Source organism: Ammodytes marinus (assembly GCF_949987685.1).
Source record: "Ammodytes marinus genome assembly, chromosome: 3".
Taxonomy (NCBI): Eukaryota; Metazoa; Chordata; class Actinopteri; order Uranoscopiformes; family Ammodytidae; genus Ammodytes; species Ammodytes marinus.
Genome location: NC_137232.1, coordinates 15,439,227 through 15,467,057, shown reverse-complemented (window position 1 = coordinate 15,467,057; position 27,831 = coordinate 15,439,227). Strand labels below are relative to the sequence as shown.

Here is a 27,831-nt window from a genome sequence, read left to right as displayed (position 1 = left end):
TGTGTGAGAGTGTGTGAGTAACAGCATCTGAACGAGTCAGTCAAAGAGAGGGAGTGTGTGTTTTTCTCAGCGGCTCAACTTCTTCTGATAGTTGTGTTGCCTGTAGAAGTAGATGCCTCTCACAGTGTGTGAGAGTGAGTGCCTTCATGTGTCTGTATGTGTGTGTGTGTGTGTGTGTGTGTATGATGCCTGAGGAGGAGTATTAACACCAGAAACGTCAAGAGATGGATTTACAACACAGGGCGGCTCTGGATATCTCCACCAGGAACCCTCAGGATGACTTTGAGATCCTGCTGCGAGTCGGAGGAGGAACCTACGGAGAAGTTTACAAGGTCAGAGCTTTTTAAAACTAACCGGCACTGAGACAGAGTTTCACCAAATATCAGAAGAAAAAAATAAATTCTCCTAAAACATCTCAAGAGCCTTTGAAAGAGAAGGACTCCTTGAACCCGTTTCAGAAAAGTTTTATTTAATAAAGAAATTTAATTTAAAGGCATATGAACCAAAGTTAATTCATGAAGAATGAAGGGGTCCGTAGCATGCTGACTACTGTCTGCTTAACAAGCACCAGTACAGAAGGAGGAAGTGGTTTCACATGAAATGAAAGTATGCAGATGGTTTGTGTATACATATATATACTGTATATATACATTTGTACTCCAACTGAAGCAGAAGTTGACTAACTCTCACCCAAACAACTTCAGAATGTGATAACGTTTCTTTATTGGTCAATTTACACATGGCACATTGATATTCCTTTTCTCGCAAGTTACCCCCTCTCAAGTTACCACACTTTGGATGGGGTCAGAGCGCAGGGTCAGCCATAGTACAGGGCCCCTGGAGCAGTTTTGGGTTAAGTGCCTTGCTCAAGGACACAATGGTAGAGATGGTGGGCACCTTACATGTAATACCAGCCACCACTAGTTTGACAAATAACACCCTCTTGGCCATCCTACCACTCCACCTGATAAAGTTTAAGATTTAAGATTATTTTAGGACCTCATGCTCTCAACAAAACCTACACACAATATCTGAACTCTGGGAGATTTTTTTTTAAAAATATGATTCAGCTCCTGTCACTCTAACTGTATCTAACTTGCTCTTTCAAGTCTTTTCTTTCCTTTTCATGTGATTTTATATTTACATTGAACTGAACGTTTCCTTTGATGTTTATCTCAGCTGCTATTTATGTTTTTCACAGAAACACAAAGTTACAGTTTGACTGTGGCCTGCCCGCTCTGACAAACTTTGATAACTTCATTTTATTTATCGAGAATTTAAACCAAATCAATCATTCATCAGAAAAGTCGAAGCACTGTTGGCGATTATATTAAAGGCCTACTTCACCGGTTTGAATATGAAGGTGTATTGAATTCTGAGATCCTATGCAGTATAAATGTGCAAAAAAAATTGAAATTGTTTCATCCTAGCCTGAGAAAAGGCAGAAAGAGTGTTTTTTTAACCCTATATTAATCTTACTGTGACATCACAGTAAGATAAATATAGGGTTAAAAAAAAACCTTACTTTGTAAATATTACTGTGATTTCTCCTACTGTGACATCACAGTAATATTTACAAAGTAATTTTTTTTTAACCCTATATTTATCTTACTGTGATGTCACAGTAAGATTAATATAGGGTTAAAAAAAACACTCTTTCTGCCTTTTCTCAGGCTAGGATGAACCGATTTTTTTTTTTTTTGCACATTTATACTACATAGGATTTCAGAATTCAATACACCTTCATATTCCCACTGGTGAAGTAGGCCTTTAAATTAAAAACGTCTTTTGCACAGTTTAAGTAAATTTGGTATACATAGTATGAGCAGGCCTGCCCACACAAATGGCTGGGCCCCTGAAAACCGCGAGTCAATGACCCCCCCTTACCCATGCTTTACTCGTATCAATGCGTGTGAGTGCGCTCATCCCTCAATAAACACATACATGTATTTGTAAAGAGACATTGATCTTCTTTAGTATTCACTAATGCAAACTAAAAGTTTTTTCACAATTTGCACATTTTCTATGCTATAGTTTCTGGTATAAGATACATTTACACTAATTGACTGCACCAAATATTGCACTTTTTTGTATTTCTACACATGACAATAAATCATTTGAAATCTTTTGGTGGTATTGTTGAAATAAATAACGCTTAGAAATTAACATCAACAACAAATTCTTCACACAAAAAAGAAAAAAGGCGGTTCTCTACATGAATAACCAAACCAACCTACCCTCAAAACTATAAAGTTGGCCTATGTTTGGTTGCAACATTTAGGCTTAGTTCATTCTGCTCTCATCACTGCAAAATTACTGAAAACATTACTGAAATCATTACAAAAAAGTTTTTAACCTATGAACACAAATCTGTTCCTTCAGTTATTTCCAACTTCTTTGTGCCTTGTATCTTTCTTTGCATTGAGAACTTTTTAGGTCTATTTTTATTTTTTATTTTTAGAAACAATACAGAAAGCAGGACCTTGGTGGTTATGGCAATAATTAAAACAGGATGATGCTGCTCGTCAGCTTCATTGTGGTAGGACCCGGCTGGTTGGTCAATTGGCCAGGTTTGTGAAAAACTGGTCAGACCTGGCTGGTCGTGCCAACCTGAAGACTTATGTCAAAGCCTTTAGAAGTTATTGTCCCCCAAGGGAAATTCTTTAACACAAACATTTACTTTATGGGGAGAGATACTTTAAACCTGTTTGTAGACTCAGGAAAATGACAGAGTAACTAGCCTGTCCTGTTTTTATAAACTCTTATAAATTCTTATGAATGTAGAAGAACTGCAAAAGGTACCCAACCTGTTGTTTCATGGGGTCCAAATACTTTTCACAACCACACCCAGACACAAGTAGTAGGTACATGTGGAACGACTCAGGAAATATAATCCAGACAAAACTGTTTAATATCAAAACCCAATCTTGTCACCATTTGGCACACAAAGGGTTTATAGGATGGATTATGTTTGTAACAGTTACACTCCGCTGTGCTCAATCTGAAATATTTTGAACATTTCTGCTTTTTTACTGCTTTTTAAATGGCCGCAAGCGGAGTCGCGGCTCTGTGTAAACACCCAACTTTGAATAGATATTGACATAAATATCTAAAAATCTAAAAGTAAAGGTTATCTAGGTAGGTTCTTGGCTTCCAAAGACCGTGGGCCCCCCAAGTGGCTGGGCCCTAGAAAGCTTTCACACTTTGTACCCCTTATGGGCGGCCCTGCATATGAGCCACATCATTTCACATTTCAGGAACGTTTCATGGAACAGGACTGGTTCTCCTCTGTTCATATTGTTCTGCATTTGTTCCTGTTCAGCTGATACCAGAGAGAGTCATTTCACCAAAACCACAAAGGGAACAAACTGTTTGTAATGTTTGATAACTCAGCATTCGTTATCTGTGCCTTATGTACAAACCCTTTTGTTTTAATCAGCTGCGGTTTTGAGGTATCCCTCCTCCAGACACCATGGAAGTGAATGGAGTTGTGTTTGTATTGTGTAAAGAAAGAACATAATACCAAAACTCATTGGCCCATTAAACAAATTCATATATATGTTTCAATACCACAAGAATTTTTTTTTGTAATTTGGGCAACTTGTTCCTTTAATAATCCCTTATATGATATACTAGTGTTATGTCCTTGTAGACTAGTTGGGCTGTGTTCCAAGTTTCTTGCATGTCACATCACACAGTTTGTAGATTGTGAGAAATAGATTCAGCAGAATAGCGTCGCCTTACCAAACTGCCCTGAGCTAAACTTCTCATGTTTTACAATCATGTTGCAGCATCCAGACGCTTTGTCAAACTGTCAGTTTGGTATTAATTATGTAATTAAATCATTATTATGGCTTCTCAACCTTTTCTAGCTAGCGAATCCGATCTCAGCATTAACACAATGGAGAAAATGACCATACAGTTTACTTTACAGTCTATATTAGAGGGTCTGCATTTGGATTATAGTTGGTACGATGGTATGTTTTTGACATCATTCTATAATTTCCTCATTAAATTTATATCAGAGAAATAATGCTGTGTCTGTGGAAGAACTGATTGAAATATCAGTTAAAGTGACAAAGGTCAGATGTAAAATATCAATTCAAATTTCCTTTTTATTGTTATGGTACTTCTCAAACTGTTTGACAATGAAACAATAACTGATGCGAAGCAGGTGAATCAGCCTGAGCTCACTTCCTCTAACAGGGTCAGTGGACCTGCTTTACAGAGAAATAGACATTTGCATAGTTATCCTCCCTTCACATATGGACACACACACACACACACACACACAGATCTAATCACACCCACACACAGACACACTCACCCACATATAGGTTGCGTGTTGCTACAGTCGGAGGTCATCCTGCAAATGCAGCAGTTTTGCACCATCAACAGCGGTGATAAAGTAGGCCTTGTAATAATGTGTGTGTGTGTGTGTGTGTGTGTGTGTGTGTGTGTGTGTGTGTGTGTGTGTGTGTGTGTGTGTGTGTGTGCGCGTGTGCGCACGTGTGTGTGAGATGAAAGTAATAGAGGTGACCTAATTTGTCTGTTTGCAGTGGTACAACAGCGGATAGAGGCAGGTTTTGGCCTCAGAAGGACGGAGGCTCAAAGGAGTCAAAAATACCAAATAACTCCTTTGAGAAAAATCCTTCACAGAGAGAGGAGGATGTGGTTACTGCTCTGGATGAGTCAAATTGATGCCATACAACCACATTTTTTTTTCAACCAAGCATTAAAAACACAAGCCTCAAGTTATTCAACATAACACAAGGTATTAATTTGCAAAAGCAATGAGACGTGTATTGTGGACATTGGTTTTCTTAAACAGGGTGAAATGAAAACCATCCTAGCAGACACAATGGCATGTGCTCTGACAACATTTCTTTCCTCTGATGCGTCGTCTCCTCCAACCCCTCCTCTCTCTGTAAATGCCCATCTTTGTGTTTAGAGTTGGAGCTGGTTTTACGTGTTGGACAGCACGTCACAACAAACAGTGTTAGTAAAGTTACCAGTTGGAGTGTCTTTTCCTTTCAGGTGCTACTCAACTCTGTGACTCTGTGTGCTCACGTAATCCTAGGTTTCATTCAACTCCACTTGTATAGTTTCATAAAGGCACGACTGCGAGACACAGAGCAAGGCCTCTTTTATCTTTGCCTTCTGAGAACTTCCTGATCGTTAAATGGTCTGATTTTATTAATTGTTCCTGTTGACTTTTGTTCGAGTTTTGATAAAATAATGAGAGTCAAAAGTTCAGCCAAACAGACACATCGGAAAGTTTGTTAATGATTTTCAGTTTGACTTAAAATACAGTTTTTTTGCAGATGATATTACATTTTGCTGCCTCCTTGTACTGTTTCTTCAATCTTCCTCCTTTTTTAGTGGGCTTTGCAAACTTTCATAAAAGTCTAAGAAGGGGCTTCAAATTCTTACTAAAGTTTTGCAAATAACCTGTAAAGGTAAATATAGTATTTTCAAGCTTCAGGGAATAGCATAGTATCTGTAATCCATCTTGTAAAGCTACTAGGAACTTGTTCCTTCCAGGAAAAATTATTATTCATCTGACAAACAAGGAAATACATGAAATAATGACATGGGGTTGTCTTTGAAGTTCACAAGTTTCACAACTAAATCCAAACATGGGACATGGTTAGGAGTTATATCTCTATACTATGAAACATCATAGTATAGGCATTACAAAAAATGTTGTCCCAAAATGTGCTTAGGCTGGGGCAGGACCAGAGAATGTGTATGTGAAAGTCATTTTAGGAATTAGTTTTCATGTTTTATTTTCTCACCTGTCGTTGCACTACATAATAGGCTTTCTCACCTTCTTTGGATCCCACACAGATGAATCTAGGAGAGTGAAAGTTCATCAGCCACAGATGCCATGTGTCCTTGTGCAAGTAACCCATGATAGGATAGTCACTCAGACAAAAACACACACTAAACCCTCACTCCTGTGGTACTCTAAGCCAGCCAATATTAACAATAATTCAATATATTGATTCTGCAGAGATATGATCTTCTGCACTGGTTGAAACAAAGGCCCATACATTTTGAATACAAATGTCTGTTTTGAATGTGCAAACTAAAATGTGCAGCAGTTATTTGGAGCAGGGCTTGATTTGGTGACTAAACTGACTACAACTCTGCATCTGGTGGTGTCAGGATCTTAAAACTGAGAGTCTCCTTATCTGATGTGGCCTGTGCTACAGGGCTGCAGTTGTCTTTGCTGTTCTACACACTGCAACTCTAGTTTCAGGCCTTTAGCCTCACAGAAGCTGTGGGCTGCACCTGCTGCGTGTGCAACCTCAGACGCAAATGAAGAAGTGAGATACAGTAAGTGTGCAGCGGACTACACACTGTCGACTTAACTGTGTTTTTTCTGCTTAAGAAAAAAATGCAATTTTTTGTGTGTGTGACTTTTTGGTTGGCCTTGATTTAATAATAACTCGCAAAAAGAGGAAGAGGAAGAATTTATAATGTAGAGAACATCAAACAATTGCCAGCCAACTGTCCATAACTGTCATTTGTGTGTGTGTGTGTGTGTGTGTGTGTGTGTGTGTGTGTGTGTGTGTGTGTGTGTGTGTGTGTGTGTGTGTGTGTGTGTATATTCATGTGAGAGAGTGTCAAGATGAAATTATCACCAATTTGCAGGTCTCTGCTCATTGTGTTGGGGATTATAGTTTAAAGTGCTGCTGATTATCTATACATCTCACTGTGGTTTAATAATAATAATAATAATTGATAGGATTTATATAGCGCTTTTTTGGAAGTCACTCAAAGACACTTTACATCACATAGAATATACAGTACATAAGGAAAAGAAGGAAAATGTTTGGGACAAAAGCACATCATCTTCTGTTTGGAAGGTCAAAGCAGTCTGCAAACTTCTCAGAAATCCTGCATGATGTATTTATGATGTTCCACAGAGCACACTTCTAGAAGATATATGACTTTCCACCTGCCTACCTATAAATGAACCTTAAAAAAACAAAAAGTTAGCTCCTGTCCTTTGCACATGCATCTTTGCCTATAGCTGAACGTTTGATCTTTTGTTTAATTTCCTTTCAATTGGTATTTCATGTTTTATATTGTAAGTTTTTGTGTTATCATTGTATAAATGATGACTCAATCGCCACTGTGTGTGAATTGTGCCATACAAAAAGAACCTCTCAGGGTTAAACAACTTCTCACTAAAGGTTGTCATGGTTACATGCATCTTGTTGAATAAGCCAGCTCTTCACCAATAAAACCGAGTGTCACTTGAGTTTAGTTCAACAATAAAAAGTGAGTTAAGTTTGGAAATGTCAATATGGGGACTTAATAAATAGCACTTTGGAATTGTTTTTAACAATGAGAAGTGCTTTACAAAAAAAATATTTTATTATTATTATTTTAAATAACTCAAAGATAACTGCTAACTAGAAGCTAGTTATTTCAACATGTGCGTTCTTTGAGCTGAGATAGGCTAAACATGTCATGGAGGGACTATGTATCAAACGATGTGGATTTACATAAACCCTGTAACTAAGTATCATGACATAACTTATGATCTTATTTTTGCTCTGTGAGACTGTGTTCACAGAGGTCATTTAGAGGAAAGACCCCTCCTCACAAACAACTGGTGATTGCACAAGTCAAGATGGAAATGTTGTGGTGGAAGGCCTGCAGCTGTGACGTCCAACACGCTGTGTGTGTGTGTGTGTGTGTGTGTGTGTTTGCTTGTTTGCTGATCACTCGCAGCAGGGTGTCTTTCCTCTCAGTGACCTGTCTGATGTCTCACACACACTGACACACTAACACACACATAAACTCTTTAAATTGAGCGGAGTTTCCATTGTCCCATACTGCTTTCAATATTCAGCCATTCATCATGCTTTTTGTTTGTCTCTACTATACTCCACATGTGAGTACAGACACGCTATGACTAAACACTATACAAGTTCCTTTACCATCAATGAAATGCCTCAGTTCTGACGAGAAATGATGCGTAATAAAGTCCAACATGCTTTCTAAGGATCAACATGACTAAACCATCTCAGAAACAGAAGTGACCACAAAGAGCTATTTTTGGTACTGACCCTTCAATGTATGGGTCAGTTGTTTCACTAAATCCTGCCTTCTAGCTGCCTGTATTTATTTATTTGCATTTTGAGGCAGCACATACTGTGACTCTCAAATTATGTAAGTCACTTAAGAAAATGGAGCAGCTAAAATCCTAGTTATAGTTGGAGACCAGATCAGAGATATGCCAGTAAAAATTGGATTTACCATAATTTCATCAGCTAACAAAACTCCCCTATGGTGGATTGCCCATGTGCTGATATGTAACTACCTGCTTAAAGCTAAAGAACATTCCTATAGGTCAAAAATAACTTCATGCAGATTGAGGTCTACATCACAACATTACATTTTTATGCAGGCACCAGGAGAATTAAAATTAAATGTATAAATCAGAGTGAAACCTCACGGGGCAGCGACAGTCACTCTGAACTGTAGACCTTGATCTTCCTGACTTGTTTCCTTTTAACCTGATGGGGGGATCTCTGTCTGTCATCACACAAGTTGTGTTACATTCCCGTACAATGTTCAGTAAGTGCACGTGGCCCAACACTGTAGAGAAAAGATGGATTCAAGTGGCTCACTGTGGGATAGAGATGATCACATAGGCAGTCAGATTCATGTGAAACAATGTTGGCAATGACAATAGTGAAGACAAAGACAGGCAGGTACTAAGGAAACTTCTGACTACAAACATAGGAATGAGTGCGGTGTGTGTTGTGTGTGTGGCTCATGAGTGAATAGGGATTCTGGTGAGCAGGTAAACAAGGTGAGGTGATTGCAGGGCTGATACTTTAATTGGTACAGGTTTGAGACAGGAAAATGTGATGTATGAGAAGGAACAAAGTGAAAACCGTAACATGGATAATCTCATGTATTTCCAATGGAAAGAGTTCACAGTGAAGTCAGTGTATTGACCCGCCACTTGAAAGACACATTTAGTATATTATTGTGTATTAAGTTCATTTGATACATTTGTTCTTTTTTATTTCTGGGGGGCAGTGGAAGGGTTCCGTTGTGTTGTTCATGTTCAAATAAGGAAAACGCCTCTCTCGATCTCTCACGTCTCATATTAAAGTTAGCTCGTTGTTCATGACCACATAAACACCTCGTCTTTCCACTGTGTCAGTTTAATGTCAAACTCAAAGGCAGACTTTCGATAGCGCATGGACCTCCATCAATGTTAAAAATATCTCCAACTGTCATGTGTCAGCTTCCGTTATGATTCGGTTTTTCATTTTCCGACAAAATCTAAAATTGACAGCAGAGGTGGCCACATTCCATAACTTGTTTTGTTATAACTGTCCATTGACTATTGTTTTGTCATGTTTTTAAAAAATCCCTTTCTGAAGGGATGGAGTTTTCGTTTACATTGTAAACTTACCTGTTCTGAAGCTCACTGACCTCGTACGCTGATGACTGTGTCCTGTTTCGGGACTAACAGTATGTGAATGGGTATTTCCTCTATAGTGAAGTATGTATTACCTTACACTACAGTGTTTCGTATGTGTGGAGTCATCTTGCCTCCTCACACCCAGAGCCTTTTTGTACCCAGAGAATTGAATACAGTACCTAGTCTATGAATTATTTTATTTTTTCTCCTTCCTCGTTGCTCAATGCTGCAGCGTTTCCACCTGTCGATCAAACAGTGTGGGCAGCGACATCTTTTTCTTAATTTGGTGCCGTTGTTTTTGTTGTGCCTCCAAAATTGTAATTCTAATTAATCAATCAATAATACCAATATGTTAGACAATCAAGCATAAGGTGCTCCACCACAGTTATTTCCATGGAAGTGACCAATATGGACGGACAAGGAAGCTGCAAAGTGTTCTTCCTTATCTGGTTACAATGTAATCTGCCCTACACTATTGTTTATCTCAACCTGAGAGATGAACCATCCTCTCTTGGCTATGAGTTAGCCAAATTTGGGGAAACTATGAGAATATTTATCATATTAAAAGACATGTGTGGTCTCTCCTCTCATTGTTGTGTTTTTTATTTTGCTTGTGCTGCAGCCATTAGTTTTAAGTCTCTATCGGCCCCCTTTGATGAAATAACAGTAATTACGTAAAGCATTTGACATATGTGTAGCTGAAACCTATTTTAAAATAAAATTGTTGAAACCCTACTGTGTACAACGTTCCCTCAGCTAAATTCTGTTAAAGCTGGATCCATTATACAGTATCTGTAGCTACTGTAATGATGTACATTTACTGTACATCATTTTTACAGTAGCAAATTTTGGTAGTTGTTTGTGTGCATCTTTATATATTTGATAGGAAGCATCTGGCTCTAAGCTCTATGTGTGTGTTTGTATGTATGGTACATTTCTCCAACTGAAAATCAGCTCGAACCTATTCATATTTAAGTATATGGGAAGTTATGGTTTCTGTTTACAAATAGGTATGAATTAGCAAAGAGAAGCGAGAACATTCGTATCACCACTTTTAAAGGTCATTCGGTGTGTGTGTGTGTGTGTGTGTGTGTGTGTGTGTGTGTGTGTGTGTGTGTGTGTGTGTGTTTGTGCACATGTATTTTGGGGGTGTTAAATGCTGCAGAGAGTTGAGTTGGACTGTTTGTTGCACTCCACTGATCTGGACAGCCAATATGCAAATGAGGGGCTCTTTTGGCTCACAAGACTTCAAACTGACAGCGACAGTGTAAAACTATAACCCAAAACCTGTGTATATGTGCGTTTTTGTTTTCAGGCTCGTAACAAGCAGAATGGAGAGTTCACAGCCATCAAGGTCATCAAGATGGAGCCGGGTGAGATTTTGGTCCTTTTGTTGGTTTGAATCTTTGCACTCACTTAGCAACGTGTTATATTCGAATTGCACTGAAAGCATCAGTGTGCTACATTTTCATTTTTTATTGATAAGATTTCTATACTGTGAGATGCTGAAATGTCCGGACTATAGATTTTCTCCCCATGCCCTTCAGCAGCTTTACCTAAGGAAAGTCTCAAGCTTGTTTTACTGCAAGATCATACTCATTATGGGAGCGTTTACCAAAACATCATACTGCAGTCAATGATAAAAAGTAGAGCTACAGACACACGCACATTGGGAAAATGAGAGAGTCAATATTTTTCTCAGTGGCACGCTGCCCGTCAGGACAAACTCACGCTGTGAAGCCAAATATGGCATCAAACAACAGACCTTTATTTTGAAATGCTAGTGGAGATCTCAAAGATATTAAATATGACAGGCTGATGTTTGGGAGAATAACCTTAAAGTTTATCGAGGGGAGTAAAAGTTTAAAAGGGATAAAGAATAAGAGACCATTTGAAAGTGCTATATAAAGAAAGGTCTCCCAAATATAAATCTCAAAGCCACTTATCTGTAATGTGATATGACATTAAACACCTATAGTAAAGATACTATTCTCTCTGTCTGCCTGGCTCCACAGAGGATGATTTCTCTATCATCCAGCAGGAAATCGTCATAGTGAAGAGCTGCAAACATCCCAACATAGTGGCTTATTACGGCAGCTACATACGGTGAGCTGGTCTGTGTCTCTGTTTACTTTCTATATCTCTTTGATCTTAGTAACAGTAGTTTAACTCTGGGATGTGCTCTTCTTTCTTCAGAGCCAATAAACTGTGGATCTGTATGGAGTTCTGTGGAGGAGGCTCACTCCAGGATGTCTACCATGGTGAGGGAGTGTGTAATGTGAAACTGCATTTAGGAGTTCATTGTTTTTATTTATCTAATGCAACATTCTTAAAATTTAATTTTCTTATTTTACACTTTCACATTAGTTCCAACACTTTGTAGCCAAATATGGCAGGGAACAGGGAATTAAGAGTGCAGTGGACCCTTTTAATAGACAAAAGTCCGGAGTGTGAATGTTTGGCTGGAACACCTGTTTTTAAAATGCTCCAGTCCACAATACTGATATACTACTACACAATCATACTCCTGTGTCAGTAGCGTCTGAACATCTCTCCACGAGAGCCTGCAATGAATTTGCCTCCTTCTTTACTGAGAAAATTCACAAAATTAGACAAGCTGTCACTGCATCAATACCAAGTTCAACATATGTGTTCCCTCTTAAAATCAATTCAAATGCAATGACAGAATTTTATCTTATAAACCACAAAAACCTGGAGGACATTATACAACACCTGAACTCCTCATCCTGCTGCCTTGACATTCTGCCCACAGGCTTCTTTAAAACTGTTTTTAGCTGTATGGCCTCAGATGTTCTACAAATTGTCAACATGTCCCTTCAGACAGGTGTATTCCCACAGGCCCTGAAAACAGCAGTCATCAAGCCACTCCTAAAAAAGAACAATCTAGATACATCACTCATGAAAAATTATAGGCCCATATCTAACCTACCATTTTTAAGTAAAATCATTGAAAAAGCTGTTTATCAACAGCTAAATAACTACTTAGCAAAGAACAACTGCTTTGATGTTTTCCAGTCAGGATTTCGACAACACCACAGCACTGAGACCGCTCTGGTTAAGGTCCTCAATGACATCCATTTAAACACAGACAATGGCAAAAGTTCTGTCTTAGTTTTACTGGATCTCAGTGCCGCTTTTGACACAGTTGACCACAGCATATTACTAGATCGACTAGCAAACTGGGTTGGACTTTCTGGAACTGTACTAAGCTGGTTTGAATCCTACTTAAAGGATAGAGACCACTATGTGTCAATAGGCAATTTCACATCTGGGTGGACAAATATTGAATGCGGAGTCCCCCAAGGTTCCATTCTTGGGCCTCTTCTGTTTAACATCTACATGCTCCCACTAGCTCAGATTATGAATAAGAACAAATTATGCTACCATAATTATGCAGACGACACACACATTTACATAACCATATCACCAGGAGACGACAGTCCGATACAGGCACTGAGTAAGTGCATTGAACAAATCAATGATTGGATGTGCCAAAATTTCCTTCAATTAAACAACGACAAAACTGAAGTAATTGTCTTTGGTGCCAAAGATGAACAATTAAAAGTCAGCGCACAGTTTACATCCGTTATGTTAGAAACCACACCCTAAGCCAGAAATCTTGGTGTTGTCGTAGACTCCGACTTGAATTTCAAGAAACACATTAAATCAATTAATAAATCGGCCTACTACCACCTAAAAAACATATCAAGAATTAAAGGGCTTATGTCTCAGCAAGATTTAGAAAAACTTATCCATGCATTTATCTTTAGTAGACTTGACTACTGTAACAGTGTCCTTGCTGGTCTTCCAAAAAAATCTATCAGACAGCTTCAGCTAATTCAGAACGCTGCTGCTCGAGTCTAGCCTGGTGCTACCAGACCATCGTACTTCATTTCATTTGTACAGAAGGTCTGGCAGTGCTGTAATTGGCAAACGTTCACTCATGGAGGCGGGTGTCTGTTAAAGTTTAAAACTATTGGATCTGCCCAGTGCCACTCTGAATTAGCCAACCAATCGCATAACGTTTGGTCGTCACGTGTGTCATGAGCCGGCTTCTGGCAACTGAAACTGGTGCGCGACTTCGACGTCATCGTTCTCAGCCACTCGCTCTGTTCGCTGATTGGACCGGCTGTCGAATCTCCGGCAAAACTGGGAAATGGGCTGTACACCCAGACTGACTACTGAAGGGAAAATAAAATTTGGCCGGAAGTAGGCGGGCGGGCGGAGCCAGGCTAGCTCGAGTCCTCACTAGGACCAAAAAAGTGGATCACATTACCCCAGTTCTGAGGTCTTTACACTGGCTTCCAGTCACTCAAAGAATTGATTTCAAAATACTGATGTTGGTTTATAAAGCACTAAATGGTTTAGGGCCAAAATACATTACTGATATGCTGATACGTTATGAACCGTCCAGAGCCCTTAGGTCGTCTGGGACAGGTCTACTTACAGTCCCTAGAGTTAGGACTAAACAAGGAGAAGCAGCTTTTAGTTATTATTCACCAAAAATCGGGAACAAACTCCCAGAAAACTTGAGGTCTGCTGCAACTCTCAGTTCTTTTAAATCGAGTCTGAAGACTTTTTTGTTTCCATTTTAACCTGCAATTTTTATTTTATTTGCTTCTTTTATTCACTTTTAAATGTTTTATAATGTGTTTTATGTATTCTAATCTTGCCCCAGTAAAGCACTTTGAGTGGCCTTGTGTCTGAATTGTGCTATATAAATAAACTTGCCTTGCCTTGCCTTACTGTTGTCATGAACCTTTGATTACTTGATTTGCCCTTTGCCATTCATGCACTGTGTAGGCTGTAACTGCTGCTTCTCCGTTGAATTGTTTAAACGTTGTGTTCCACAGTGACTGGCCCTCTGTCGGAGCCGCAGATCGCCTACATCTGCAGGGAGATGCTGCAGGTAAAGTCTCACTGATTACTCACTTAAACTGACTAACTTACGTACTGAAAAGAACAGAGATGTCGTTATACACACTGTTTATTATGACGTTTAAGGAACATAAGCCCACTTCTACCATCTGTGAAATTAAAAGGTAAATATTTTTTTATTTTGCTGGCAAACTCGGTTTCATGATTTTCTCCTGTTTGTGTGTGAGCAGGGCCTAGACTACCTGCATGCACAGAAGAAAATACACAGAGACATCAAGGTAAACATGTCTGACTGTAACGTTGGATTTTTATTCTACATTTTTGTGTACTCTTATCTTCAATTTCTATAATTATTTGTTTGAACATTTAAGAGAAAAATTTGAAAGAGATCTAGCAAACATTGTGCTGTAGATAAGGCTTCGCCCAGAAGACTATTTCAATCAGACATTAAAACTAAGCATTAAAATACAGGGTTAAAAGGGGAGAGAAAGATGCTGAGCAACAGTACCCCTTTAAAAAAGCCTTAAAACTTTAACAGATTTTTGATTTCCATCCTACGTGGGTTCAGTTAAAGATCAGTGAGTGGGGTATAAGCTCTTTGTATGATAAGTTGTTTCTGTGGTGGTGTCTGTGTTGACGTCTCTCTCTCTCTCTGTTATCTGCAGGGTGCCAACATCCTGCTCAATGATCAAGGCGAGGTCAAGCTGGGTAGGTGGATGTATTCACTGTACCGGCTTGGTTAAGATGAGTCACTCGGTTCAACTAACACATGTGCAAGTTATTTATGGACCAAAAGAGCCTCAGCAGGGTTTCCCACAGCTCAAGGATTTATTTACTGTGGCCCCCATCCAACACTTAACAGTACATTCATTCATCTGCAAAATATTGTTTCCTTCACAAGAAAAATACTGATAGGGGAAGTAATTTGAATTTCCTTTTGATATTATGTTTCTAAGAATACACCTTCTTAAGACCAGAAGAAATATTTACTAAAGAATTCTGAAGGATCTTTTAGATATTCCGTCATACATTGAAACTCCAACCATTTAGAAAATTAAAAAACATTAGTAACCTTAAAAAAAAGTGTATGCAATGGAGACATAATATGTTTAGCAGTAAGTCTAGCAGTGTGCCAAAACACAAGACATTGATTGATTTCTATTCAAGGTCTTGAGTCAAAAGTCTTGCAAAAAACTTCTTGTCTTGTTAACGTGTTGCTGTTTCCTCTGTTGTGAAGCGGACTTTGGGATCTCGGCTCAGATCACAGCCACTCTGGCCAGACGGATGTCCTTCATCGGGACGCCATATTGGTAAGGTCTGAATCCAGAGATCAATTCTCTGCAGCACATCACTCTGAACATTAAGTGACAATTGCTGCAGGTTTCATAGACATTTCTAGACACTGTGTTATGCATTTACTCCAAATAATAAAGACACTTTATTTGCTGAACGATTACATGAATTGTCACGCAGCCTGTCAAGTGCAAATATTATACATAACATAGAGTATATAATTTATTTCAACATGATAAAATATACGATGCGTGAGCAACATTTAAGAGGTTAGGTTTACTGCTGACACTAACCCAGATGATTCATAGTAAACTTCACGCTACATGTTGCTGAGACTCCGATGCTTCAGATCAACCATTGAGGTTATTTCTCTGCCTCTGACAAAGAGTTTTTCCTGTAACAATAGATCCGCTCTGCTTGTTAATGCAAAGTGTCTGTGAAGGTTAACAATCCAGTGTTGCTGTCCCCTCCTGTGCTCAGGATGGCACCAGAGGTGGCAGCAGTGGAGATTAAAGGAGGCTACAATGAGCTATGTGACGTCTGGTCTGTGGGCATCACGGCCATAGAGCTGGCAGAGCTACAGCCACCAATGTTTGACGTCCACCCGCTGCGGTAAATACAAACCGAAACACACAACCTCACATGGATGCATCTGCACATACTCCATCCCATTTCACTCAAACACATTGGTGTGTGTGTAATATCTGACTTATCCATGACCACTTGCCCAAAGATATTAAAGAAAAAAAAAATATTCTAGAGCAAAACAGAAATGTTAATTTGCTACTCCAAGCAGCTATGGCCTAATATTGTGAGTGATGCTGCTGCTACATCTGAACCATGTATTATATGGTCACTACTGTGCACCGGCTGACCAATCACAATCAAGCATTCACTCACCTATGTGTTTATATGGACAGATCCATCACGCACAATACCTTCGAATACATTTTGGGAAAGAAAACATCTATTTTGTTTTGGATGCTACACTATCCGGCAGAGTTCCAATAAAGTATTTTTTTTTAATGATTAGCAATTCCTTTCATAATTTTTGATAAAGCCCCTCGCAGACCCTCTGGATCATTAATGATAAAAGGTTCAGTTCACCCAAATGACAGATTATCTCATTCAGTTTCACTTTTATTTGTCCAGGCTGTTAGATTTCTCTGTTTCCACCTCAGTGCAATGGAGGTGAGATGCTGCACAGTAGTTACCATTAACACAGTTGTTTGATTAATTAGCATAAGGATCAATCAAGTCTTATCTAATTACTGAGGCTGCATGTAAAACATGCATTATTTCAAAGACCTCACTGTGAATAGTCTTAATAGGGGAAGTTATTTTCCAGTATAAAGTATGTTTTGTATCTGCCTGTATCTGTGCTGCTGTGACATGTCGTGCTGAGGAAAGTGTACTTGTCGCAAAAGGGATTTTGAGTTCAAAGGAATTCCTGAGTCTCTGGTGTTAAAGATTAAGTCAAAGTCTTTTTCAAGTTTGAAGTCGTCGGATTTGTGACTCGACTCTAGCTTCAGTCCAAATCACACACTGAATGTACACACAATCCCACCCATGCAAACTGGAGTTATATATATATTTAAAGTCAAGTGTTTCCACCACCCACACGTCCGGTGAACTGTCTGTGTGTTCATGTGTGCAATCGCCTCAAGAAACAGCTCACAGACGCTCAATGACTGTGGTCTACGCTGTTTTTTCCTGTAGGGTCCTGTTTCTCATGTCCAAAAGCGGCTACCAGCCTCCCAAATTGAAGGACAAGTCGAAATGGTAAATACAAACACTAGTATACTTTATATGTCATCATTTAATCATGGTAAGAGTAAGAGTAATTCTTTCTTAGTTAATATAAGCAGATGAATAGGCTCTACATTGAATCACCTTTTAGTTTGTGTGCATGTATCTATGAACAGTTGTTTCTAAATGCTACCAACATATCTCCTGTCTGCAGGTCCTCCATGTTCTATAACTTTGTAAAGGCCATGTTGGTGAGGAACCCCAAGAAAAGACCCAGCGCCTCCAAGACCCTCGCGGTCAGTACTGCTCCTATGTAGTCCAATTCAGTTTTAGAAAGTGGCAGCGCTGCATCAAATTACCAAATGTATTACGTAAGAGTATATACAAAATACAACTGTGTTTGCTGTCAGATGAATATATTGTATATACAGTATATATATGTTCCTTAAAAAGACTATGAGGAAAAAGTCCCAATTTTCCTCTGATGCACACACAAATGACCTGTAACAGCAAATGAGACCATCAATCAAAGTAATGTTATTTGTATATAGTTTTGGTTAGTTTATTTGCTTGGGTCTGCTGACTTATTCTACCCTGATTGACTCTTTCTGAGTTTCTCTTTCCATCATTTGCCTTGCAGCACATGTTCCTGACCCAGCAGGGCCTGAACCAGGAGCTGACCCTGGACCTGCTGGAGAAGTTGAGACACCCTGAGAAACTGAAGACAAGCCTGGTGACAGAGGACGATGAGATGGAGGTCTGAACTACATTCTTAATAACTCTTTATTAAATATTAAACTGAGAGGAAGCTCCCCCCATAGACCTTAACAGCCTGATAAATCATGACAAACTTCTGATAGAATGAATCTTATGTTTGTTTTAAGGTGGCATTGCCTGGATCTTTAAAGAGGATCCAGTCTATCAACAAACACAACCGGGCAGAGAGGACCAGCTCTGACATCAGCTGTAAGAAAACACACACTATGTTTACTCTATATTAAGAACTTTATTAAGTTGAATATGTCAGATGTTTGTCTGTTTCTGGGAGTTAACGTGAAGAGAGTTAAATGTTTTTGCTTGTGGTTTCTCAGTGGAACAGATCTACACTCGGAGGCCTGTGAAGAAAGAATCACCAGACACAACGGTAAGATTATGGCATATTTAATATAAGAAAGACATCGGTAACACTTTATAATAACTATCCATTGTAACTCGTTAATAGATCATTAGTAAACTCTTAATTAATGATTATTAATGATTTGTTAAGTGTTTGTTAGCAGTTTGTTAAGGATTTATAACAATGGTAGATAGTTAATAGCTTAATAATTGAATCAGTTCATCTGGGAGGTAATCCGAGATACCGACAAGGCTGAAATAGGCTATAGACTATACACAGTGCATGGGCAACTGAGGGCAGCCCCATTTTCAAATATTTTTAAATAAACTCAATACACACTGTGCATGCCATGGACTTGAACGTGACGTGATCAGTTAATCTCGGATTACCTCCCAGATGAACTGATTCAATTATTAAGATATTAACTATCTACCATTGTTATAAATCCTTAACAAACTGCTAACAAACACTTAACAAATCATTAATAATCATTAATTAAGAGTTTACTAATGATCTATTAACGAGTTACAATAGATAGTTATTATAAAGTGTTACCAAGACATCTTGTACACAGATCCCTGCATACAGATATGAATTACATGTAAATATAATTGTACTGTATGTATACAGTGTATGTATACAGTGTACGCATACGTACACAAATGCATCACATATAGCCTACTTTACATACTAAAAAACATACACATATTTGTGTGTATCTATGTACATACAACTGAACAAAAAATATGCACATATATATAAACATATAAATGTATATATTTTTACTTCATGTATAAACACTCAGTACAAACTGCAGAATGTACATAATTATATGAATACCATCATAGTACTACAAATATATATTTAATGATTTTTTAATTTAACATCAAATGAAGGAGTGTGAATGGGACTTTGTGTCTCTTGTCTGTACTAACTGACTGCAACCTCTTTTAAAACAATCTGTTATTTAATGTGTGTTTTACAGTTAAGACCTTCACATGGACCAACCTACAGTAACATGAGTCCATTGAGGTAAATGATTAATAATCAGATTAATCACAGACACATTATCAGCCGATATCAGATGAACACACTGAACTTCTCGTTGCTCTTCCTCTCTCAGGGATCAGGCCACAGACTCAGACGATGACTATGATGATGTGGATATGTAAGAAAAACATTACAAAATTTCACTTAAAACAAAATGAGCATGAAAATGTAACGTACGTATGTTACATAATTTTTAAAGTTGAAAACAAAGACAGTTGTTTTTGTTTTGTAATTTTTTAAAGCTCAGGAAAGGAGCTACCTCAGACATATTTAATAGTGTGATTGACTTGATGCTTTCTTGTTGTCTTTTGTCCTCCTCAGCCCTACGATACAAGCCACAAAGTAAGTTTAATAAACACATCTGTATTGAAGTTTATTTGAATCGGTAACTCACAAGACTGAACCAAAACTCTTTCTGCCAACAGTCTCCTCAGGACAGCTAATGCAACCCCACCTCCACTTCCTCCAAAGGTGATTATTTTAAACAATTTGCTTATTCTATTCTTAAAAACACAGTGTTATACATAGTGATAGGGCTGTGTATTGGAGGCCTAAGCTGTATAAATTACATAAAAAGGTGATTAATACATTACACTATATATATTATATTATATTATATTATATTATATTATATTATATTATATTATATTATATTATATTATATTATATTATATGATGCAGTATACTGTACATATAAATACATATTGGATTTGTTGTATTCATGTTAAACAAAGTGAACAGTTATTGTAGAAAACCTTTTTCCATTCATGAATTTTATGGTTGTACCACATTTGAGAACTAACTTTTGAACGAGTGACGATTTAGAATTTTTCCATTTATATTATTTTAGTATTAAATATGATTTAGCACTGTTATTTGTTATTTGATTGTGTGAAAGCAGTACTAAGTTAATAATTTTTTTTTTATCACATCCTCCTGAACTCAGAGGAAGTCAAAATAAAACCACCGCTGCAGTGCGGCTCACACATTTAATTCTCACTGAGCCCGTCAACACATCAAACCTCTTTCTAGTCTGTCATTTAAAAAATATGTTCTTCTATTTAACACCAGGCAGGGTATATTGTTTAAAATGCAACGTGTTGGTATGTTTCGGTGTGTGCAGCCCAAAGCGCGGACCAGCTCAGAGGAGAGTGTGACGGGGGAGGAGGAGCGGGGGAGGAAGCCCTGCTCTCTGTACGCCCCCTCCCCTCTCATCAGGACCTCTAGTGGGACACATGTACGACCTACACCCAAACCACGGGGCTCAAGACACTCAGGTGAACTGCTTTACCTTTACACTGACACACCAACATGTAATTTACTGTACTGTAGCGGTGAACTGACATACTGTATGTTCTCAATATGTGCAGTTTCTCCTTCAGCAGCACTGATTATGTCTTACTAAAAGAGACACGTTCTACGTTACTCACTCACAAGTGTAATGTAAAATACTTAACGCTCCAAATGCACAGTTGTGTATTGAACCCATGATTCAAGAAAATGTTAAGATAAACTGGGAAAATATTAATAACACTCACACACTGACACGATGGTCTGGTAGCACCAGGCTAATGCACAGGAGTCTTTAATACGTGAATGCAGTGCATAGTTTGATTGTGTGTGTGTGTGTGTGTGTGTGTGTGTGTGTGTGTGTGTGTGTGTGTGTGTGTGTGTGTGTGTGTGTGTGTGTGTGTGTGTGTGTGTGTGTGTGTGTGTGTGTGTTCTAGACCCTACATCCTTCCCTGCCCAGTTAAATGAGCACCCTGCAGACCAACTTGCTCCTGAGCTCCCCCCTAAAAACATACAGAGACGGCGACCCCCATCAAAGGTACAACAGGAAATTAAACTTGGTAAAAGCCTAAGAGTGCAAGGACACAACGTACCATTATGGGAGAAATGACAAAGGAACACAGATATGGTGTAAAAGAGAGAAGATGAAAGTAAAGATGAAATTCAGTGCAAGTAAAACAGATTTAATATTCCGAGGGAAATAAGCCACATGTGATAACTTTGTTCTTTCCACAATGCATCCTGACAAAATGAGATTTTTCCTTTTTCATTCACAGAACCCTGCTGAGTGTGTGATGAAGAAACCACTAGTGAGTTATGTTTTAACTCCACCACTGCTGAGTGTCAGAGATGCGGTGTTTGTGTGTGTGTGTGTGTGTGTGTGTGTGTGTATGTGTGTATTTCACAAAGAAATAATATGATATAAGTTCAAGAGGTTCCACATTTTAACGTTCATTACAATGAATGAAAGTTGGATCTTAGACGACTATTCGTCAAGCTTTTTATATATTTGAACCCCAAATGTTTCTTTTATAATACTTTTTCAGAATTATATTTATATTTGAATTATGGTTTCTTACGTTTTTAACTACATGCTTGATACTACGTGCTTAATAATATATGAAATGCAATGAGGAATAGAGCCATGAATATGCATACAAAGAGCATGTGCTAAAGGCTTTTATAAACACATCATTGCAGAGTAAAATAAAGATCAAATTCATAGATCAGTTTGCAGTAAATACATGTTGTGCAGAAATGACATATTATCTCCTCTTGTAAATGTCAATCATTTTAAACTTGTGGTCTTACATTTAATAATAACCTCAGTTGTTTCACCACATTGACCTTTACCATTTGAACAGTGTGACTTTTGTAGGAGTAGTGTGGGCGTTTATGAGTAGATAAAGCAGTTAAATACTGTCATTCTGATATGAGACTTAGGAGTTTTATCGCTCATATAAAGTACTGTATAGGGACAAAATACATATTTAAATGTCCCCTTTCTCGCTCTCATCTCTCCAGGTTTTCTTTAAGAAGATCTTCCACGGCTGCCCTCTTAAAATAAACTGCTCCACGACGTGGGAAAACCCAGCCACAAAAGGTTTGTGTTAAGAAAGTAAATCCTTCCATCATATAAAATTTTTGTTTTCATCGTCTAATATTTATTTTCTCTCTCTCTCTCTCTCCCTCAGACCAGCACCTGATCCTGGGTGCGGAGGAAGGGATCTACACCCTGAATCTCAATGGCTCCGAGGCCACGATGGAGCTGGTAGGACCATTATCTAATTAATACACAACTATACATCAGGGTTTTACTCACTTTGGAGTTGTGTCTAAAGTTGTTTTGACACAAATCCCAGAGGAAAATTCGAAATATGAGTCTGACAAACTAGAACAGGTTGCACTGAATCAGAACATCTCTTCCTAAAAGCATAAAAGAGTACTAATACAAGAAAAAAACTTGAAAGAGCTTTTGAATTATAGACACTAGACCAGTAATGAAGCTGTGACTGAATGGATATCTTGTTTTCTTTTACAGTTGTATCCGGGGAAGTGCACCTGGGTCTACACCATTAATAACGTCCTCATGTCTGTATCAGGTAAATAAAAAAGAGCGTTAAATAAGAGATGGAAAGCTGTGTGGAGCTTTCTTGAAAAAAACACTGAGAAGAGGTTAAATAAAAGCATCTCATTATGTGTTTACAGGTAAATCATCGCAGCTCCACTCCCATTTACTGAAGGAGTTGTATGAACAGGCTCGGAAAGACCAGAGGATGGTCGCCTTGCCGACACACAGACTGTTACCAAGGTGAATACCAAACCGTTGCTCCCTTATTTTATCCAACAAAAAAAAAAGATACACATCTGCCCATGCTAATTAAAAACAACTTTGCATATTCTATCTTCAGGAAATGTGCAGTGACGAGTAAAATACCTGATACCAAAGGCTGCAAGACCTGCTCAGTTGGTAAGATAAAAAATTATGTTTACATATACATTTTTGTTTTACATAATAATTTGACATTAATTCCCTGATCTGCAATAGTGTGTGTGTGTGTGTGTGTGTGTGTATGTGTGTGTGTGTGAAGCTGTAATCGGATCGCTACCGTGATGGAAAAGTTTATTTTCTTCTACACTTCTCTGCTTGCCTTTAAATGTTTAGTGTCTCTGTTTAAAACCAAGTTAGTATCACATTTGCTTAAGGACGTAAATACACAATGAAAACAAATAGATGCAGATTCCTGTTTATATAGAAAACCTGTATTCTGTCTGGCCTCCTGCAGCAGATAACCTGAAGCTCGGCTGTGCGTTCCTGTGCTGTGCTCTGGAGTCCAGTGTGGTGCTGCTGCAGTGGTACGAGCCCATGCACAAGTTCATGCTCATTAAGGTATGGCTATAAAAAATAATATAAAAAACCTGAATTATCTTTGAAAAGAAAAGATTAAGGTAAAATGTAGTTTGTTTAGGTTAACCAGTGACAAACATGCAAGAGCCTGAATGTTAAAGCCTGTGTCGCTTATTTGTTCAGGCTTATCACATACTTTGTGGTTATTCACATCTGGTAATTGACACATCGGTCTGTTTTCACATTACTTACCCCATCACTTGTATGATCGGATTAGGTGAACAAAGGGGGTCTTTTTTTCATAGTAATTGCTGCATTACACATTACATTAGTGTGGTTATAAAAGCAGCTTCTGTTAAGCCGAAAAAAAACAACAAACAGACAAAACTTGAGCTCTCTTAACTTAAGCAGGATATATTCCATTGCTATCACCATTTTCAAACAAGAAGATCAAACTGGGGGCGGCAGTGGCGAAGTGGGTAGGGAGTTCGCCTCTGGTGTGCAGGGTTGGAAGTTTGATCCCCCATCTCCCCGCCACATGTCGAAGTGTCCCTGGGCAAGACACTGAACCCCGAATTGCTCCCGATAGTTAGCTTAGTTAGCTTAGCACCCTACCCTGCGTGGTAGCTGCTGCTATCGGTGTATGAATGTGTGTGTGACTGGGTGAATGTGTACAAAAAACAATGTAAAGCGCTTTGGGTCTGTGATAAACAGAGATATAGCGCTATACAAGTCCATTTACCAACAGCTGCAGCCATTAGGATGTTCAAAGCTTGGCTTATTCATAGTTTCTTCATGTCTGACACCACAATGTTTAAGGTTAATGCTGGGTTCTAGTAAAGTCAAAAATAGGAAACTCAGATTTCTTCTTCAAAAAGTCCTTGATATCTAATTCTTGTTCTGTGGGTGATTCTGTCACAAATGCATATTTTCTAAAACAATTTCATCAATATCTCAGCCACTATCTTTTCCTGTACGGTCCACAAATGTTGCTTGCTGCTTCTCACAATAAAAACTGCATGATAAAAGAACAGCATAACATACTGCCATGAATGCTCAATATGGTATTCACTATGAAAATACAACAGATATATGAGATGATGTGCAGTGAATCTTTGTCTGTCCTTCAGTTTTTACTATTTTATTGGCCTGTTAACACCGACTGCAGCTTGTAAAATAACTTCTGGCAGGGAAATAAAGCATTTTATGGTCTCTATTAAATATGAGTTAGCTTAAGGCCTTAAAACATAAAATGAATAAAGTTATTGAAATAGATCATACACCACAAAGTGAACCTGTTTGCTGCTCTGTGTGAGATTTAAAAGAAAACAAACATCTTAAAAACCAACAGACACTAAGTAGGAGATTCAACACCTGTTTTCTTTGACTTTTTTCAGAATTTTGACTTCCCCCTGCCCAGCCCTGTGCGTGTGTTTAAGATGGTGGTGGTGCCCCAGCAGCAGTATCCTCTGGTCTGCATCGGAGTCTCTCGGGGGTCCAGCCCCAACCTGCCAGTCATGGTAGAATACATCAATCTGAACTCCAACACATCCTGGTTCACCAACTCAGGACTGGGTAGGTGCAGACACACAGCACCTTTAATTGATCCGACTTTAGAGAACAAGGAGCTACAAACACAAGGTGTTGTTTTTGCCGTTGTTGATGGCGATGGTGTGTGTGTGTGTGTGTGTGTGTGTGTGTGTGTGTGTGTGTGTGTGTGTGTGTGTGTGTGTGTGTGTGTGTGTGTGTGTATTCTTACAGAGAAACCATACCCAGATGTAGTTCAAGTAAACCAGTTGGACAGTAGCTCATTGCTCGTCCTCATAGACAGTAAGTTATTCACGTTTCATTTAACATTTGTTAATTATATCAAAACATTCACAATGTGGGATATGTATACAGAGTTCAGGTGTTTGTTAGATGGTGATCCAAAATAGTGAGTAAAATCTACAATAGGTTTTGTTCATCTTTAGATTATTTCCATATTGCCACACTGATGTATTCCTATATGCATCTCTTCTCCACAGAGTCAGTACATATAGTCGGTTTGGAGGGGGAGCTGAAGAGCAACAGGCCTCAAACATATGAGACCTTTTCTCATGACGTTGAGTCTATAGGTGAGAAGATCCAGTGACAAATGAATAAAGCTGAATGTGGAACGTGATTGGAGCTCAGCCTTGACTTTGTCTGTCTGTCTGTCTGTCTGTCTGTCTGTCTGTCTGTCTGTCTGTCTGTCTGTCCAGTGTATTTCGAGGACACGCTGCTGGCGGTGTGGCGTCACGGCTGGCAGAGGAGAGGACAAGGTTTCACTGACGTGCTGGAGGAAACCACTGACCACAGGAAGATCTACAGGCTGGTGCAGTCAGAAAGGTGCTCCCTCACTAAAGATTAATGTTTGCACCAAATAACTTTATCGCCACACCCTTAGCACCACAGCAATGTGTCTTATCCAATCCCACAATATTCATAAAATGATCTCTGCAGGATGGTTGTTTTGGAGACGCGTCAGACCGAGGAGCAGTCGGGGATGTCCAACCTCTACGTCCTGGAAATCGCTGAGAAATGCGTAATGCTGCCCTGACTGTCCTATCTGCTGACTAAAGGGCATTATGGGAAAACTCCCAACTTCACTCCATGACCTCTACCAAGGACTTTGGGCTGTCATCGTTAACTCTTTGACTCTCTCTTCATGGATGCATCGGTGCCACAGTATTTTTTTGATTTTTTAATGGGAGATGTGAAATGTCAGAGGCAAATTCATGCCGACATAAGAGGATTGTTGTGTTTTTGTGGCCTTTTTCCCCCTCATTCTGGGGGGAGTCTGCTCTTATTTATGCTGATTTCAACTTAGTCTGTGAAATCAGAACAATCTCCAGAATACAGACAGCTGAGAAAACCCTGTGTGAATAGTGGAGGAAGGTCCTTCTTCTGACACTAAATGGGAGTTTGTACTTTGTGCTGCCACAGTATTGCTGATCACAGCAGCCGCCGCCTGCAGGGACTGACTGAGATATATGACTTCCTGAAGGTGCAACATAGGAGCACAGAGGACTGGAGCGCGGCAGCACTGCTGTTATTCACGCTGTGTGTGTCCTGTGTAACCTGCGTTTGTACGTCCTGCATTGGATCGAAAGGAGATACACACTTCTCACTGCCGTTACACTGTAATAAAGTTAATTAACAACAAGATGAGGTTGAACTGTGTTGATCTCAGAGCAGAAACGGAGCAAATGGGTTTCCAATAATGTACGGTTAACGTTCATTTAGTGTGAGTACGTAGTGGGAGTAGTGGGCCTAAAACAAACATTAAAAGAGTAAGATAAGATGACTTAAGATAAGATAGGATTGTCTTGGGCTAAAGTGCTGACAAAAGCTGCATACATTATCAATCAATCAGTGCATAATGATAGACAGTGCAATACAATGCCTTATTATGAAAAATTATAAAAGGAATTGCGCTTGATAAAGAGGATGAGAGAGATTGCACATGACCTATGATAAAGAACGTAGCCTACATTTACATCCAGAATATTAAAACAATGAGGAATGGACTGGTTGTTAGTTCAGTAGTATGAGCTGTAATTTGATTAATGTGTTCAGCAAATCAATTTGATTGTTGAATATTTAGCAGCTAGATGTGAACATAGATGGATGGACATATATCATAATTTTTGTGTAACCTACTACATGTGTTTTTTTTTGTACTACCTAACACATAAGATTCATCATCCTGACTTATCTTAGGCTGCAGTTTAGAGAATGAACTGTCAACCCTTTTTGTAACAATTTATGAACCTGTTAATGCAAAGCATGTAGACAGTTTTTATTTAAAGCGTTTTCAATTATAAAGCATAATTTATTAACATTTGATAATTTGGCCAACATTAATAGACAAAACGTGAGCCGATAAACCTCTTCATCTGCAATCTTCTTATACCTGGTCTTCATCTGCAATCAACTCCTCTTCATATACTCCTGGATTCTCTGCAGTCAGCTCCGGATCATATTTATTATGCTTTATAATTGAAAACGCTTTAAATAAAAACTGTCTACATCACAGCTTTGCATTAACGGGTTTTCATAAATGTTGTTCATTCTCTAACCTGCAGTGTGTTAGGTAGCACA

At 38.7% G+C, this 27,831-nt stretch overlaps 1 protein-coding gene across 1 annotated transcript; it reads left to right on the top strand.

Annotated features, from left to right (window-relative positions):
• Positions 1 to 63: 63 nt before the first annotated feature.
• map4k1 (mitogen-activated protein kinase kinase kinase kinase 1) lies at positions 64 to 26,878 on the top strand. The gene is made up of 32 exons (XM_080053502.1): positions 64 to 332; positions 10,776 to 10,833; positions 11,476 to 11,566; positions 11,657 to 11,721; positions 14,335 to 14,390; positions 14,590 to 14,637; positions 15,025 to 15,067; positions 15,597 to 15,669; positions 16,133 to 16,264; positions 17,372 to 17,434; positions 17,616 to 17,697; positions 18,042 to 18,158; positions 18,286 to 18,367; positions 18,493 to 18,545; positions 19,504 to 19,550; positions 19,642 to 19,686; positions 19,890 to 19,910; positions 19,994 to 20,039; positions 20,692 to 20,845; positions 21,296 to 21,396; positions 21,635 to 21,667; positions 22,383 to 22,461; positions 22,553 to 22,629; positions 22,900 to 22,960; positions 23,067 to 23,169; positions 23,270 to 23,328; positions 23,645 to 23,748; positions 25,104 to 25,281; positions 25,468 to 25,536; positions 25,734 to 25,823; positions 25,950 to 26,076; positions 26,191 to 26,878. Exons 1-32 carry the CDS (start codon positions 225 to 227, stop codon positions 26,285 to 26,287), a joined length of 2,562 nt encoding a protein of 853 aa, XP_079909628.1. The 5' UTR covers positions 64 to 224; the 3' UTR covers positions 26,288 to 26,878.
• The last annotated feature ends 953 nt before the right edge of the window (positions 26,879 to 27,831 follow it).